The sequence below is a fragment of the Nymphalis io genome, chromosome 25, assembly GCF_905147045.1.
Source record: "Nymphalis io chromosome 25, ilAglIoxx1.1, whole genome shotgun sequence".
Taxonomy (NCBI): Eukaryota; Metazoa; Arthropoda; class Insecta; order Lepidoptera; family Nymphalidae; genus Nymphalis; species Nymphalis io.
The window spans coordinates 1,942,433-1,958,252 of record NC_065912.1 but is presented as its reverse complement, the minus strand read 5'-3'; the positions used below and the strand labels follow the sequence as shown (position 1 = coordinate 1,958,252).

The 15,820-nt window shown below is 43.1% G+C and overlaps 2 protein-coding genes across 3 annotated transcripts in view; one reads left to right on the top strand and one right to left on the bottom strand.

The window, feature by feature from the left end:
* The first annotated feature begins 272 nt into the window (after nt 1-272).
* Nucleotides 273-9,330, top strand: LOC126778143 (methionine--tRNA ligase, mitochondrial). Its single transcript, XM_050501558.1, has 10 exons — nt 273-550; nt 850-948; nt 1,242-1,423; nt 1,917-2,036; nt 2,305-2,413; nt 2,774-2,892; nt 2,973-3,121; nt 3,231-3,433; nt 3,576-3,770; nt 8,456-9,330. The coding sequence occupies exons 1-10, from the start codon at nt 466-468 to the stop codon at nt 8,860-8,862; spliced, it is 1,668 nt and encodes a 555-aa protein (XP_050357515.1). The 5' UTR covers nt 273-465; the 3' UTR covers nt 8,863-9,330.
* A 318-nt stretch (nt 9,331-9,648) lies between these two features.
* LOC126778130 (G protein-coupled receptor kinase 2) overlaps nt 9,649-15,820 on the bottom strand; it is a 66,276-nt gene continuing 60,104 nt past the window's right edge. For both annotated transcript variants that reach the window (XM_050501535.1, XM_050501536.1), the window contains 6 exons: nt 15,105-15,294; nt 14,593-14,725; nt 14,284-14,419; nt 13,683-14,208; nt 13,341-13,438; nt 9,649-12,995 (listed from right to left, as the gene is read on the bottom strand). In XM_050501535.1, the coding sequence (XP_050357492.1) occupies nt 12,900-12,995; nt 13,341-13,438; nt 13,683-14,208; nt 14,284-14,419; nt 14,593-14,725; nt 15,105-15,294 (1,179 nt within the window). In that variant the 3' untranslated portion in view covers nt 9,649-12,899. The remainder of the gene's footprint in view (nt 12,996-13,340; nt 13,439-13,682; nt 14,209-14,283; nt 14,420-14,592; nt 14,726-15,104; nt 15,295-15,820) is intronic.

Here is a 15,820-nt window from a genome sequence, read left to right as displayed (position 1 = left end):
TTTAAGAATTATAATGTAAACTGTTGCACGTAATTAAATAAACATGGTATGGTCGTTTTAAACTCTGTCTATAAAAAAACATATTTATCAAATAATAAGTAAACTCTTTAACAAGTTACTAAAACATTTTATATGTATAGGTATATATATATTCCTCGTTCTTCGTTATTTGAGTTTATTCAAAAATATCGATATAGAATTGTAGTCAACTTTGACATTTAAAAATAAATACCTTTACTGTCTCAAACGTAGTAAATATTGTATTTTTCCATATTAGAAAAATTGTTTCCTACCTATTTATTTACAAATAATGCTCATTTTATTTATATCAAAGTATTTTTAAGCTTCATAATTTTAAGAAGTTAACTAAACAAAGTTCATAGCTGCTTTTGTAACACAGCTTGAACACTTCATGTCAAGTTTTATAACCTAAACAAAATAAGATTCTTTATAAATAATTAAAAAATGCGATTATCTGTACGTTTATTATCCTCTGTTGTGCAGAAAAGGCCTTTTTATATTACAACACCGATTTTTTATGTAAATGCCGGTAAGTTATTTAAATCAAGTATACAATTATTATTTTAACAATGGTTTATTACTTAAAAAACTAAATACTTAATCTTAACCTAGTATATTCCGTTAAAGATTTTCTTAGACCTTAATTTAGCTATTTAAAAAAAAAGATTACTATAAAAATTTTATAAATTGACATTCTATTCTAACCAACATTTGAATTAAAAGGTCCGACAGGGAATGAGAAAAAATATATATATTAAAAGGTCCTACAACTTCAGTAAATATTTGAACATTGTCTATATATTTTCATTGTTATGAATATCCTTTTAGCTCCTCACTTGGGCCATTTATATACAGCAGTGGTGGCAGATGCGATACAACGGTTTGAGAAACTAACGAATCCTGATTGTAATGTTATATTTAGCACAGGTAACAAATACCCTTTAAATAAGAGCTTCATGAATACTTAATTTTATGGTATTTCAATATAAGATGAAAGATTTAAAAAATATCTTATATATTTTTTTATTGCATCTATTTTACATTTATAGAAAAATACATGTATGTGCTTATCAATTAATAATTAAACATATATTTCTTTTACAAAACAACTATGATTTATATTGATAATGTATATTAAATTGAAGCATGATATTTTTTATGTTCCTAAATGTTTATATAATTAATTGTTTAATAATTGTTTTAATAATTGAAATTCACAGGGACAGATGAACATGGGACAAAAATCCAACAAGCTGCTGCCCAAGCTAATTTACCTTTGCAGAACTATTGTAATAATATCTCTCAGGAGTACAGAGATCTTTTTGATGACTTTGAAGTAGGATATACAGATTATATAAGAACAACTGAGGAAAGGCATAAAAAAGCTGTGCGACACTTTTGGGTTTGTTAATTTATATTACTTCTTTCACTGATCTCAATATTTGGGAACCTTTTATGTGACTTCATTTTTAGGATGAGTATGTGAACCAACTTAATTTTAAACCAGTTCTATCCAAACTTTTAATTTAAAAGACATATACTCTTTTACTAATAATATTAACATAAACTCTTTTTAGAAAAAACTCTTTGTAGAAAATACACAAGGCAGATGTGAAACAACAGAAAAGGAATATCTAATAAGATGTTTATTTAACTTAATATTTTTTTTTAAATTCAAAATATGTATATAATATTTATTCTATGTAAAGCTTAACATAATATCTAAGTTTTGTCCAAATACCAGTAATTAATAAAGATTTATCAATCAATGTTTGAAAAATATCAACCATGTTTTTTTTAAATGATCTTTGCTTTCATGGCTTTGGTCTGACAATTTACATCCATTACATTTATAATTAGAGATTACAATTCCATTTATTTTCACACAATTTCAGAACAAATTAGTAAAACAAGACTATATCTATAAGGCAAAATATGCAGGCTGGTATAGTGTTAATGATGAAGCATTTGTTCCTGAGTCACATACTAGAGAAGAAATCACTAAAGATGGAAAGGTAACTAACTTTAATATAACCTATAAAAATACACATACAAAACATTCCTTACCTACTTTTCCACCTCTTTCTCCTGTTCTATCATACAATAATACATGAACATTTGCACTAGCTAACCAATGTTGCCACTGTGCAATTTGGATTTTTCATGGTTTTTATTATCAAAATTTAATTTGAATTAACACTGAACTATAGTATATAGTTATATCTGATTATTAACTTTTTGTAACTATTAAGTAATATATTGAAAATAATTATTTTCTTACAGATAAAAGTGTCTGTAGAATCAGGCCACCAACTGGAATGGACCGAGGAGACAAACTACATGTTTAGATTAAGTGCATTCAAAACACATCTCCAAGACTGGTTGAAACCAGGTAAAATATAAATAAATTAACTTTTATATTCTTAAATATGATCAAAGTCAGATTAATTAATTTGAATTTAATCTGAATGCTCATTGGTTGATTACAGCTAATGACCCAATAGGTGACCAATGAGTGAACACTATCAGTCAGATTTAGTCATATTAGTAAATATTACCTTTGATAATTTTTTCAGAAAGTAGAGGTAAAACTAATAAAATATAATATATTGTTGGTGAATTTAGTCTTATTTGGTTTTCTTATTATCATCATCATAATTTATTCTTTGTTTTTAATTATATGATTTGAGCAATGAGATGATCGAATTATTGTTTTGTTAATTTTAATCTCTGATAACAATCATTAAAATAGATGGAGTAATTCAACCGAGTAAGTTCCAGAAGCAACTTCAAGACTTTCTCGCAAGTGACGCCTACTTCCCTGACATCTCTGTCAGTCGTCCTTCCTCGAGAGTACATTGGGCAGTACGGGTATGTGAGACTTTTTTTTTTTTAATTAAAAATTTAACATTATATATTGTAAATAACATAATGACTTTATGTTATTCTAGGTGCCAGATGATGAAGAGCAAAGTATATATGTTTGGCTTGACGCTCTGATCAATTACTTGACAGTTTGTGGTTACCCGGATGAGGAGCAACTGATGTCTCGACGGGCCTGGCCCGCTGATGTACATGTTGTTGGAAAAGATATTTTAAAGTAAGTTATATACTTAAGTACAGTTTAAAGTTGTCAAGATCATTTGTTTGATTCAGTAGTTTGATTTAGGACGAATATAGGAAATTAAAGTAAATGGTGATCGACCCAGGTTCCATGGTATATACTGGCCGGCGTTTCTGATGGCGGCTCGCTGGCAGCCGCCGCGACGCCTCGTGTGTCACTCGCACTGGACCGTGGACGGCAGCAAGATGTCCAAGTCGCTGGGTAACGTCGTGGCGCCCCGCAGTGTGCCGGCGCCCGCCGCGCTGCGCTACGTGCTGCTGCGGGAGGCCACCTTGGCCGACGACGCCAGTGAGTGCCAGTGTGTCTGTGTGTGTCAGTGGAAGTCGAAAGCAAATATTGTCCGTTTCGGTGCCATCTGGGATATTGCAACTCAGTGTTAACGGGAGGCTTGAACGGCTTTTACATTAAAATAGTTCTTCACAAACCACAGACTACAGCGAGACGAAGCTCGTGAATATCGCGAACTCCGAGCTGGCGGACACGCTCGGCAACCTCGCCAGTCGCGCGTGCGGCGCCGCGCTCAACCCGCGCCACGAGCTGCCGCCGCCGCACGCGCACGAGCTGCGGGACGTCGCGCGACGGGAGCCCGCCGCGCGCCTGCTGCGCGCCGTCGAGCGCCTGCCCGGTGAGTGTGTGTGTCGCGAGCCCGCCGGCGAGTGTGTGTCGCGAGCCTGCCCGGTGAGTGTGTGTGTCGCGAGCCCGCCGGCGAGTGTTTGTCGCGAGCCCGCCCGGTGAGTGTGTGTCGCGAGCCCGCCCGGTGAGTGTGTGTGTCGCGAGCCCGCCGGCGAGTGTGTGTCGCGAGCCCGCCCGGTGAGTGTGTGTCGCGAGCCCGCCCGGTGAGTGTGTGTCGCGAGCCCGCCCGGTGAGTGTGTGTCGCGAGCCCGCCCGGTGAGTGTGTGTCGCGAGCCCGCCCGGTGAGTGTGTGTGTCGCGAGCCCGCCGGCGAGTGTGTGTCGCGAGCCCGCCCGGTGAGTGTGTGTCGCGAGCCCGCCCGGTGAGTGTGTGTCGCGAGCCCGCCCGGTGAGTGTGTGTCGCGAGCCCGCCCGGTGAGTGTGTGTCGCGAGCCCGCCCGGTGAGTGTGTGTGTCGCGAGCCCGCCCGGTGAGTGTGTGTCGCGAGCCCGCCCGGTGAGTGTGTGTGTCGCGAGCCCGCCCGGTAAGTGTGTATGTCGAAAGCCCGCCCGGTGAGTGTGTGTGTCGCAAGCCCGCCCGGTGAGTGTGTGTGTCGCAAGCCCGTCCGGTGAGTGTGTGTCGCGAGCCCGCCTGTTGAGTGTGTGTGTCGCGAGCCCGCCCGGTGAGTGTGTGTGTCGCAAGCCCGCCCGGTGAGTGTGTGTCGCGAGCCCGCCCGGTGAGTGTGTGTCGCGAGCCCGCCCGGTGAGTGTGTGTCGCGAGCCCGCCCGGTGAGTGTGTGTGTCGCGAGCCCGCCCGGTAAGTGTGTATGTCGAAAGCCCGCCCGGTGAGTGTGTGTGTCGCAAGCCCGCCCGGTGAGTGTGTGTGTCGCAAGCCCGTCCGGTGAATGTGTGTGTCGCAAGCCCGCCCGGTAAGTGTGTATGTCGAAAGCCCGCCCGGTGAGTGTGTGTGTCGCAAGCCCGCCCGGTGAGTGTGTGTGTCGCAAGCCCGCCCGGTAAGTGTGTGTGTCGCGAGCCCGCCCGGTGAGTGTGTGTGTCGCAAGCCCGCCCGGTGAGTGTGTGTCGCGAGCCCGCCCGGTGAGTGTGTGTCGCGAGCCCGCCCGGTGAGTGTGTGTCGCGAGCCCGCCCGGTGAGTGTGTGTGTCGCGAGCCCGCCCGGTAAGTGTGTATGTCGAAAGCCCGCCCGGTGAGTGTGTGTGTCGCAAGCCCGCCCGGTGAGTGTGTGTGTCGCAAGCCCGTCCGGTGAGTGTGTGTCGCGAGCCCGCCCGGTGAGTGTGTGTCGCGAGCCCGCCTGTTGAGTGTGTGTGTCGCGAGCCCGCCCGGTGAGTGTGTGTGTCGCAAGCCCGCCCGGTGAGTGTGTGTCGCGAGCCCGCCCGGTGAGTGTGTGTCGCGAGCCCGCCCGGTGAGTGTGTGTGTCGCAAGCCCGCCCGGTAAGTGTGTATGTCGAAAGCCCGCCCGGTGAGTGTGTGTGTCGCAAGCCCGCCCGGTGAGTGTGTGTGTCGCAAGCCCGCCCGGTAAGTGTGTGTGTCGCGAGCCCGCCCGGTGAGTGTGTGTCGCGAGCCCGCCCGGTAAGTGTGTGTCGCGAGCCCGCCCGGTAAGTGTGTGTGTCGCAAGCCCGCTCGGTGAGTGTGTGTGTCGCGAGCCCGCCCGGTAAGTGTGTGTGTCGCGAGCCCGCTCGGTGAGTGTGTGTGTCGCAAGCCCGCCCGGTGAGTGTGTGTGTCGCAAGCCCGCTCGGTGAGTGTGTGTGTCGCGAGCCCGCCCGGTGAGTGTTTGTGTCGCAAGCCTTCATTGTGGAGGACCCCTCCTTCTCCATGTTGGTGGTACGTGTGGTCCTGGTTCGTCAGAGCCGAGTCTACGTGTGCCTCTACAGATCCCACAATGGTGACTTGGAGACAAGCCGATTATTTGACCATCTTAGTCGGGTGGCAGATGCTGCGCAAGAGCAATTTCCTAACGCGGAATTGGTGTTTTTGGGGGATTTTAATGCTCACCATGAATCATGGTTGAAATCCCTCAAAACTGACCATGCTGGAAGGACTGCTCATGCTTTTGCTCTCACACATGACTTGACCCAACTGGTTGATCAGCCCACCAGGATCCCAGACATTGATGGGCAAGCACCTTCTCTACTGGACCTTCTGCTGACTTCTCACCCGGTGGAATATCAGGTTGTGGTTCAGGCTCCTCTTGGCTCTTCGGATTACAGCCTTATATCTATCTACCAGAGTGCCACAGGCCAAGCTGCCGCCACTAGCGGTATGCAAACGTCGCGTTTGGCACTATAAGTCGGCGGAATGGGACGGTATGCGCGATTACTATGCGTCGGTCCCTTGGAAGGAACGTTGCTTCAGTGGGAATGACCCGACAGCTAGTGCCGCTGCTGTTGCTGGCGAGATCATGTTGGGAATGGAATACTACATTCCTAGCTCAGATCTCGTCAGTAGGAGTACGCGTAACCGTTGGTTCACTCGTGAATGTGCCGATGCTGTATCATCTAAGCAGGCGGCATATCGCAAGTGTATCAACGGCTGCATTAGCGGGGCATCTAACATTGACTCACTGAAAGCAAACTATAATAAAAATTCCAAGTCCTGTAGAAAGGCATACACGAGAGCGGATGCACAGCGCATTGTACAGATTGGTCATGACCTTGTTTCGCATCCTAGGGGCTCCCGTAGCTTCTGGCGTCTGACCAAGTCTGTGCGAAACAATTTCTGCCAACCTTCGCTGCCACCGCTCAGAAATCCGGACGGATCGCTAGCACACAGTCCGCAAGAGCAAGCTGATCTCCTGGCTAAACTCTTTGCCGACAATTCCGTCATCGATGATTGTAGTGCGCTGCCACCTACAATACCTTCATGTGGCCATACGATACCTGACATTAAAATCAGGCAACATGATGTGCGTGCGGAGCTGCAATCACTTGATGTACGGAAAGCTAGCGGTCCCGATGGAATACCAGCCATAGTGCTGAAGAAGTGCGCAGCGGAGCTGTCTCCTGTGTTAACGCGCCTGTTCCAACTTTCTCTCTCTTCGGGATGTGTGCCGGAGGCTTGGAGAAGAGCTAATGTGCAAGCGGTTCCCAAAAAAGGGGATCGGTCTGACCCGGCAAATTATCGGCTAATAGCTATCACCTCAGTACTTTGTAAGGTGATGGAACGGATTTTAAACAACCAACTGATCCATTACCTAGAAGATCACTGTTTAATTAATGATCGTCAGTACGGGTTTCGACCAAAACGGTCCACAGGTGATCTTCTAGCGTATGTAACACACCTCTGGGGTGAAGCTATCGACAAGCATGGAGAATCGTTGGCTGTCAGCCTCGATATCTCCAAGGCTTTCGACAGGGTCTGGCACAGAAGTCTTCTCTCCAAGCTGCCGGCATATGGTCTGCCTGCTCAGCTATGCACCTGGATTGCCAGCTTCCTACACAAGCGTAGCCTTCGTGTTTTAGTTGATGGTTGCGCTTCACAATTCTATGCAGTGAATGCTGGGGTCCCCCTGGGATCTGTGCTATCTCCCACACTCTTTCTTTTGCATATCAATGATATGCTCTCTCTTGGGAACATACATTGCTATGCAGACGATAGTACAGTGCATGGTGGATACCACGGACGCGCAGTGGCTGGGCGAGCGGAAATTGAGGAGAGGCGGAAGGATCTTGTCATTGAACTCGATAGGACGTTAGAGCTCATCGCCAAATGAGGCTCTGATAATCTTGTTGAGTTTAATGCCAAGAAAACACAGGTATGCGCTCTCACGGCGAAAAAGTCAACATTTTCCCCTCTTCCCTCCCTCTGTGGTACTCCGCTGGTGATGTAAAGCAAAATCGCCATGCTAGGGATTGACGTTCGCTGCGACCTTAGTCCAAGGGATTACATCGAAGCTGTTATAAAAACAGCTTCACGGAAACTCGGAGTTCTGAACAAGGTGCGGCGCTTTTTCACGCCGCAACAATTGTGCCTGCTGTACAAAATACAGGTACGGTCTTGCGTGGAATATTGCTCGCACCTTTGGGATGGCTCCGCTAAGTACCTACTTGAGGCCTTGGACCGGTTGCAGCGACGTGCCGTACGCATTATTTGCGACGTAAAGGTCACAAACACCCTTGAACCTTTACAATTGCGTCGTGAGATAGCAGCACTGAGCGCTTTCTATCGACTGTATCACGGCGAGTGCTCTGAGGAATTATTCTCTCTAATTCCTGCTTCCCCTTTCCTTCTTAAGTCCACGCGAGCTGGTTCTCGATGTCACCGCCTAACTGTGACATCAATTCCATCGCGCACAAAGAAATTTGGCAACTCCTTTCTTTGTCGCACTACCAAAAAATGGAATTCCTTACCAGCTCACGTGTTCCCCTCCTCTTACAACCCGGGTTCCTTCAAACGAGGCGTGAAGAGGCATCTTGCGGGCCGGCAAGGCGAAGGCGGCTAGTGTAGAACGTTTTTCCCGTCTGTACTCGCCGTAGTCGCATTTGGACTCTACTACCACTTACCATCAGGTGGAGTAGAGTCATTTGCCCTCCCGGCGAGTTTAAAAAAAAAAAAAAGCCCGCCCTGTGAGTGTGTGTCGCGAGTGAGTGTGACTTTTTCCAGTAAGAGATATTACTGTAGATAATGCTTCTGATGTATTTCTGTTTCTCATTATATAATTCCAACTTATATAAGTTTTTCATTCAACAGAGATCTGCCATCAACATTACTCAAACTACCAGTTCTATAAAGGCGTGGACGCAGTCATCCACGTGTTGCATTTAGCTAATCTATTTTTCGAAACCATGAAACCGTGGGAACTAAAGAAAAAACCAGAAGGTCAGAAGGAGTTGGACGTCGTACTCCACATCACTCTAGAAACTCTGAGGATATGCTCAATTATATTACAACCCATTATACCGAGTTTATCGAGTAAACTTTTAGATAAATTACAAGTTCCCAAAGATTGTAGATACTGGCAACACTGCGAGCAACCGTCGTGGAGGATAAAAGGCGCCATATACGAAACTAAAAACATTCAAAGTGGTAAATTCGTGTTATTCCAGCGGATATATGTGGATAAGAAAAATGTTCATAAGAAAAAAGCGATCGTGTAAATAGATATTTGAAAAAGACTGTTTTTAAAATTGAGTTTAGTTATATATGTATATTATACTATATTAACAGGTTGTAAGTTTATTTATTGTTGTGTATAAAATGTTTAGTTTTTTGTTTAATAAGCTTTATAGTTTTTCTGAATTGATAATTTATTGTACGAGTTCTTGGAAAATGGTGCCATTTAATGGAGCGGTTAAGCGGAGCTGCGATTGTCCGTCTGTTCAGACCCGTACGGGGCGGCTGTTACATGTTTACGCTATAAATCAGACGCACGCAAGCGCACCGTTTAACCGCACCTTAAGATATTCCAATGAATCTCTTCGAATATTTACTTAATATTTCTTATTTTCTTGGTAACAAAAAGAAAAGATAAAATCAGAAATCATTGATCGGTGCATTTATAATATCAATTATGTTTTTTTAACTGATTTCTTGTTAGTTGTGAATATAGGTTGGTGAATAAAAATATTTTATTATAATTATATATTATTATTCCAGTTTCCGTATAAGAAGGATCTTCTACCGGTTAGCAGATGTTAAAAATCGCTCATTAGTATATATACATATATATATATATATATATATATATACATATATATATATACATATATACATATATATATATATACAGTCGTAGCCAACTAATTAGGGGACAATAGTTTATGTGAGTAGTTTATATATATATATATATATATAAGCTACTACGCCTAATACAATAATTAAATACAAAAATTAAATAAGTGTTACATTAGAGTTGGAAAGGAAAATTAAAACAACAATTCTATATCGGAGTCAATTTATTTATGAATACGCTTATTAAATAATAATATTTGCATCAAAATACTGCAATAACGACTAACAGTATTAAGAAAGCTAAGTTTACATTCCACTAAGACGCAAGGTACAACCGGTCACGTGTTCAAATGATCATCAAATTTCGACCTTATCCTATCGAAACAACGTTTCGAATCGCTTGCATTTGATATATAAATGTCACGTGACTCGCCACTGTAAACCTTTTTACCAACATAAATAAAAATTAATATCTCAATACATTTAGTCGAAAATGCACCTATGAGTATGATACAGGTTTGAAAAAATCTTGAAGAGTGTAACGGAACGCAATCTATGCGTAGATGAATAAAATTTCTAAAAAAATTGTCTAGTCTAGTGTATCTTTATACGTGACATTTGTACAGCAAAAAAAAGGTATTAAAAAAATCGTCCCGTTACACGCTTCACACTCATAAATAAATCCGTACAAATCCAATGGTGACGAGTGTATTGTAAATGCTAACAAATTCTGCTTTTGTGCTTGACTGTACATCAGAGGCTCGCGCTCGACAACAATTTTTTTAGTAAATGTACATGGATCGACATTATATCGCTTTCCATATATTTTTGACCCGAGCGCTTCTTTAGGAACTCAATCGTCACACCGTTCCGTTCACCGCACCACCGTACACTAATACACGTTGCTACATTAAAAAAAACACTATTCTATGGCGATCTGATTTTTATGGAATGAACAAGCAGTCGGCGACGGAAGCGATGTAAAAACATTCATTGTGCGACACTATTCGTTTATAACAAATGCTGCCGTTGCGAAAAAGATTGCGACCACAGATCTTAGCAGTGCTAAACCCTGAGCAAAAGTGCTTTCGCTATTACACTACAAGTGAGCAAATTGACATTTATTAAAAAAAAAAAAACAAAAAGCTATTTATACAATCTAGAACATTCTCGACGGTCCAATCTTTTCCACAAGACGGCTCCCGACTTATGATTTACTTACGTGTATTAGTAACATCGTAACGCCATTACACCATCGAACAGGCATTATTAAAATCGAAAAATACAATTAAAAAGTACACATCAAAATGCATTAATACTTACATCTAATACAATATGGAAGTTATTTACTGGCAATGTACAATATGGCGTCAAAATGTATACGAATAAATTTGTGCATCGTTTAAAAAAAAATTAATAAGAAACTGTGAACGAACGTTAATTAGGACCGTATATTGGAGCTTTCAAAATCTAAACCAGGGTTTGCCAACATTGTATGTGCCCCATTTCTCATTTCGATAAAAAAATGTATAATGGAAATTGATTTTAAATAACTGACGTTGTAATGACTTATATTATTAAGCATATACAAATGTTTGTCAGATTTGGGCAAAATGTAATCAGATGAATGATTAAGGATCAAGACTACAAATTGTAATCATCAATCACGATTAGAGCGATTGATGATTACAATGGTTTGTGTATAGTGTAGGTTTTAAAAATAACAAATAGTTTATAAATGTAGTTACCTCTAGTTGGGAAGCCCTGGTCTAAACTGTATTAAATGTAATTCGATAAATGTGACGATATTTATAACAAAATGTCATGACAGAGTTCTAGGAAAACTAAACATTACATAACATACTCCAGACTTGGGCAAAATTTAACCAGATTAATGATTAACGAATAAAATATGTAATCATCAGTCACTATTACAGATAAATTTTAATTTAATCTGATTACATTTTCTGTCCAAGTCTGACATACTCTTCATTATATTTCTCAACAGCATAAATCAAAGCAGAGATTTTCAATTCAATTCATCATTTGACACACACTTCATCCATTTCCTTATACAATAATAGTTTTAATTGAAAAATATAATCAAAATATTTAGAAGCAATTTTTAAGATATATTTTTTTTATATAAATTTTCAACGTATTTAAAGAAAAGCATACGTCAATAATGAAATATTAAAAATCTTATCGAATACGAAAAAAGTTACATCCACAGATTATTAAAAATATTAACATCATAGAAAAAACATCGATTTTTCGTCCTCAACTTCTAAATATTATCATTTTCATAATTATTGCTCGATTTAACATTTAGTAATTTCTGCATTATAATGTCATTTTAATTCTATTACATTATCATCAAAAAGTAAAAAAATAATTTATTGCATTGAAAATAAATAGGTTTTTCTTTTGTGCCATTCCTTTGCCTACAGCATCACTATACCAGCTAAGTAGCTCTCAATTCTATTTATCTAACACGTACCTTCATTTCTTTCGCTATAAGTAAGCGATAAAGAAAATACTTGCATTTTTTCAGCTGGCTACATCGTCCTATCCAAAAAAAGCGATACGTCAACCACGTCCTAGTTCCGTTAGCATTACGTAATCTTCCAAGAGAATCTTTCAATATTTCAATCCATCAACCTATTCTCATATACACCGAAACGACCTCACACAACCGTAACGAACATACGAACACATATAATTTTAAACACGTATAAGCATTTTATTCAAATATTCGGCTCCTAAAAATTTACAATTAAACGTAATCAAATAATAAATAATATCAACACGTTTCACATTAAATAAATAATACCCCGATTTAAGCTTTAATACATAAACGATTACACATAATGAGGTATATTATATATCAATAAAGATACGTATTAACGTATTTCGAAAATTAATAAATCTTTACGAAAAACTTCAACAAATTACATGTAAAAAAGATTTCGCCTTAAATTTTTCAATTAGCAAAATTTTATCATACGACAAAATCGCTTTCATCGGGGTGTCGGATAATATACTCTACTACGATACAAATAAGGTTTTTGTTCGCTTAATACTCATGTTTGAGCTCGTAAATAATACGTATAAAATGAAAACATCAGTCGGTAGAAAACAAATCATCAAAATAACCTGTCAATATACAAAAGTGGACTCGATTACAACAAAGAGACGGTGTTCGATAAAAACTATTCAATTTTGCACGATTACATTTATAATACGTATATAAAAAATTGTTCTTAAACTAACTTGTTCATGAATGTTTAATTCGAATACAGCGCTGCGATTACATAAATGCTACAACGACTACTCTGGATTTTGAATATTCGTTCGATTACAGTGTTCCGGGTCATTCGGTAAGAAATGAAGTGAAGTCAGTTACAGAATCAGAGCGCTGTATAAAGTTCACCAAGAGCAGCAGGAGCGCGTGTCCGGGCGGTCAGCTGGCGGGCGCGGGGGAGGCGGGCGCCAGCAGGTGCGCGGGCACGCACACGGGCCGCAGGCGCGCCGGGACCTTCTTCTGCGGGCACAGCGTCTGCAACACGGGCGCCGGGGCCTTCAGACGAGTCCGCCGCGGTCACTTCAGACCGGCCTCGGTGGGAGGGTTTGTGCGAGCTCGTCGGGGTGGGGCCCACCCACTTGTCAGATATGCTACCGCACGCCAGCAGTACTTAGTATTGACGTGTTCGTTTGAAGGGTGAGTGAGCCAGTGGAGCTACAGGCACAAGGGACATAACATCTTGGTCGGTGGGACGTTGACTATGTAAGAAATGGTTAATATTTCTTACAACGCCAATGTCTATGGGCCGCGGGGGCCACGTTCATCATATGGTGGGCCGTTCGCCCGTCCGCCTACCGAGTAACATATAAAAGACAGTACCCGTCTCGCGAAGACGAAGCAGCCCGTGTCGGTGTCGGCGGGCGCGCTGGGCGGCGACAGCTGCAGGTCCGCCGTGCGACTCTCCTTGCCCTCCTCGTCTGTGAACGTTATTCGTAATTGTTACAAGTATATAGTATATATTTATATATTAAAGTGAACGTTGGTGCATTTGTTCGAGTCGAATATACTTCGACACAAACCGATTTCGATAAACCTATTTTTTCATGGTTTTCATTGTATCTTGGTACTAGATGGCGTCGGATCAAATCAACGACTACATCGTTCAACCGCTTCCAAGGACAATTATGAATAAGATTATCGCAATACAGATGCGGTACCGACCCGACGCGAAGACGTTCAGCTCGGCGTAGCAGCCGGTCTCGATCATCTCCCGCTGCCAGGGGATGCTGACGGAGCCCGTGTTGAACTTCCCGTAGAAGGTGTCGTCGGCGGCGTCGAGGTTGACGCCCTTGACGGTGGAGAACTGCTCGATGTCGAGCACGTCCTTGGCGTAGACGGCGTGCGGGTCGGGCACGAAGGGCGCGGCCACCATGCCGGCCTCGAGGCGCGCCCAGTTGAGGCGCGCGAAGAAGCGGTGCTGCTTGACGAGCGCCGCGCCGCGCCGGCCCGCGCCGCCCAGCCGCGCGCCCGCGCTCTTGGCCAGCAGCGCGCCGCACAGCGCGCGCGCGCACTCGCTGAACTTGTGCGAGTAGCGCTCCGCCTCGTGCTTCACGCGCCGGTCCACCTCCTCGCGCTTCACCTTCTCCTTGCGCGCGCGGAACGGCGCGCGGCCCTCGATCATCTCGTACACCAGGCAGCCGAACGAGAACCAGTCGGGGCTGAACGTGTACCGCTCGTTGTCTATCACCTGCGGACGGTGGACTCCGGCTGTGAGACGGGCGACGGTCTGCGTTCCGACTGCCGTCGAAATCGTCCTACGTACCTCGGGCGCCATGTAGCCCACGGTGCCCACTCGGCCGCGCACGCTGCCTCCGTCGGGCACGTCGACGGCGAGCCCGAGGTCCGAGATGCGCACGTGGCCGGCGTCGTCCAGCAGGATGTTCTCCGGCTTGCAGTCCCTGCGACCACACGGGGGTTACTGCGCAATTCTCCTCGAAACAAATTCAATTCGACCCTCCGACGTCCGTCGATTATAAATGTTGGCAACTCGAGTTACCGTTTCCTAAAGGGAATATCTATTAGAGCTATAGTAACTCCCGGCCCGTAGTACCGTGTTGCGATCGGGCACTACCTGTAGACGATGCCCATCTTGTGCAGGTGCTCGAGCCCGCAGGCGACCTGCGCGGCGTAGAAGCGCGCGCGCTCGAGGCCGAGCCCGGTGTCGGCGCCGCACATGTTGTAGATGTGGAACTTCAAGTCGCCGCCTGCGCACCAAGTTTACGATTATTACCATATACCATACTTTATAACGATACCGAGTATTACTATTGACGGTGGAATATCTGATGAGTGGGTGGTTCCTACCCAGACGAGCTTGCACGAGACCCTACCAACAAATATATTGTATGAGTATATTTATAGGTATATGTTACTATACAAAAAACCCCTAAGGAAATAGTAACAATAAATGACTATCAATATTACGAACTGCAAATATAAATTAAACATATATTTTTCAATACATGTTTAATTCAATATCAAAACGTAACTTAACATATATCACAGATGAGATGACAGCGAATTAAAAAAAAAATATTACAAAAAACATTTAAAACAATTACTTCCTTATATACTAAGGCTCACCGTTCATAATGGTCAGTACGAGACACAGCGCGTCCTTCGTCTCGTACGCGTACGCCAAGTTGACCACGAAGCGAGAGTTGATCCGTTGCAATATTAATTTCTCCGTGATCACCATGTTCTCGCCTTTCCTCTTCTTTATTCTTTTCTTTTCTAACTTTTTGCACGCGTACATTTTACCCGTTGCACGTACCTACGGACGGAACATATGTTGTTGACGTAAATATTTCAGCACACAAATGATCATCAAACAGGGCGGACTTATCCGAATATGTACGGCGTATATTACTACTCGGTAGCGATAGATGGCGTTCATTGAATCTGTCACATTCCTGAATCGCGCTGTCTAGATTCGCTAGATATTTAGTGTGGAAGTTATTATCCTAATGTGTCCGGATTGAGTTGAACTCGCCTCTCCCGCTCGGTGACACTGTAGAGGCTATTATGGGCATTTTGGGCATGAATTTATGGGCATGGGCATAAACGTGAAGTGGGGGGTATGTGAGGTTAACCGCACTGAAGGCGCCAGAATACCCACTAAAAAACCAGTACCCTCTCCGTCTGATCAGGGGGCGCCACGGGATCGCTTGCGCATGCTACCATGAGGCTATTAGAGCCAACAGTAATACACATTACGAAAAAAAAATCCTAAAATGATCAAATAAATCATTGCTTATTGCTATATGAACACTGCGAAGCTCTACCTTAGCCTTCCTTTC

Bases quoted from the DNA above. Each gene is read 5' to 3' on its own strand.
- LOC126778143 (XM_050501558.1), top strand. From the start codon at position 466: ATGCGATTATCTGTACGTTTATTATCCTCTGTTGTGCAGAAAAGGCCT. The intron at 949-1,241 runs GTAACAAATACC...TGAAATTCACAG, and splicing joins TAATGTTATATTTAGCACAG to GGACAGATGAACATGGGACA. The intron at 2,037-2,304 runs GTAACTAACTTT...ATTTTCTTACAG, and splicing joins AAATCACTAAAGATGGAAAG to ATAAAAGTGTCTGTAGAATC.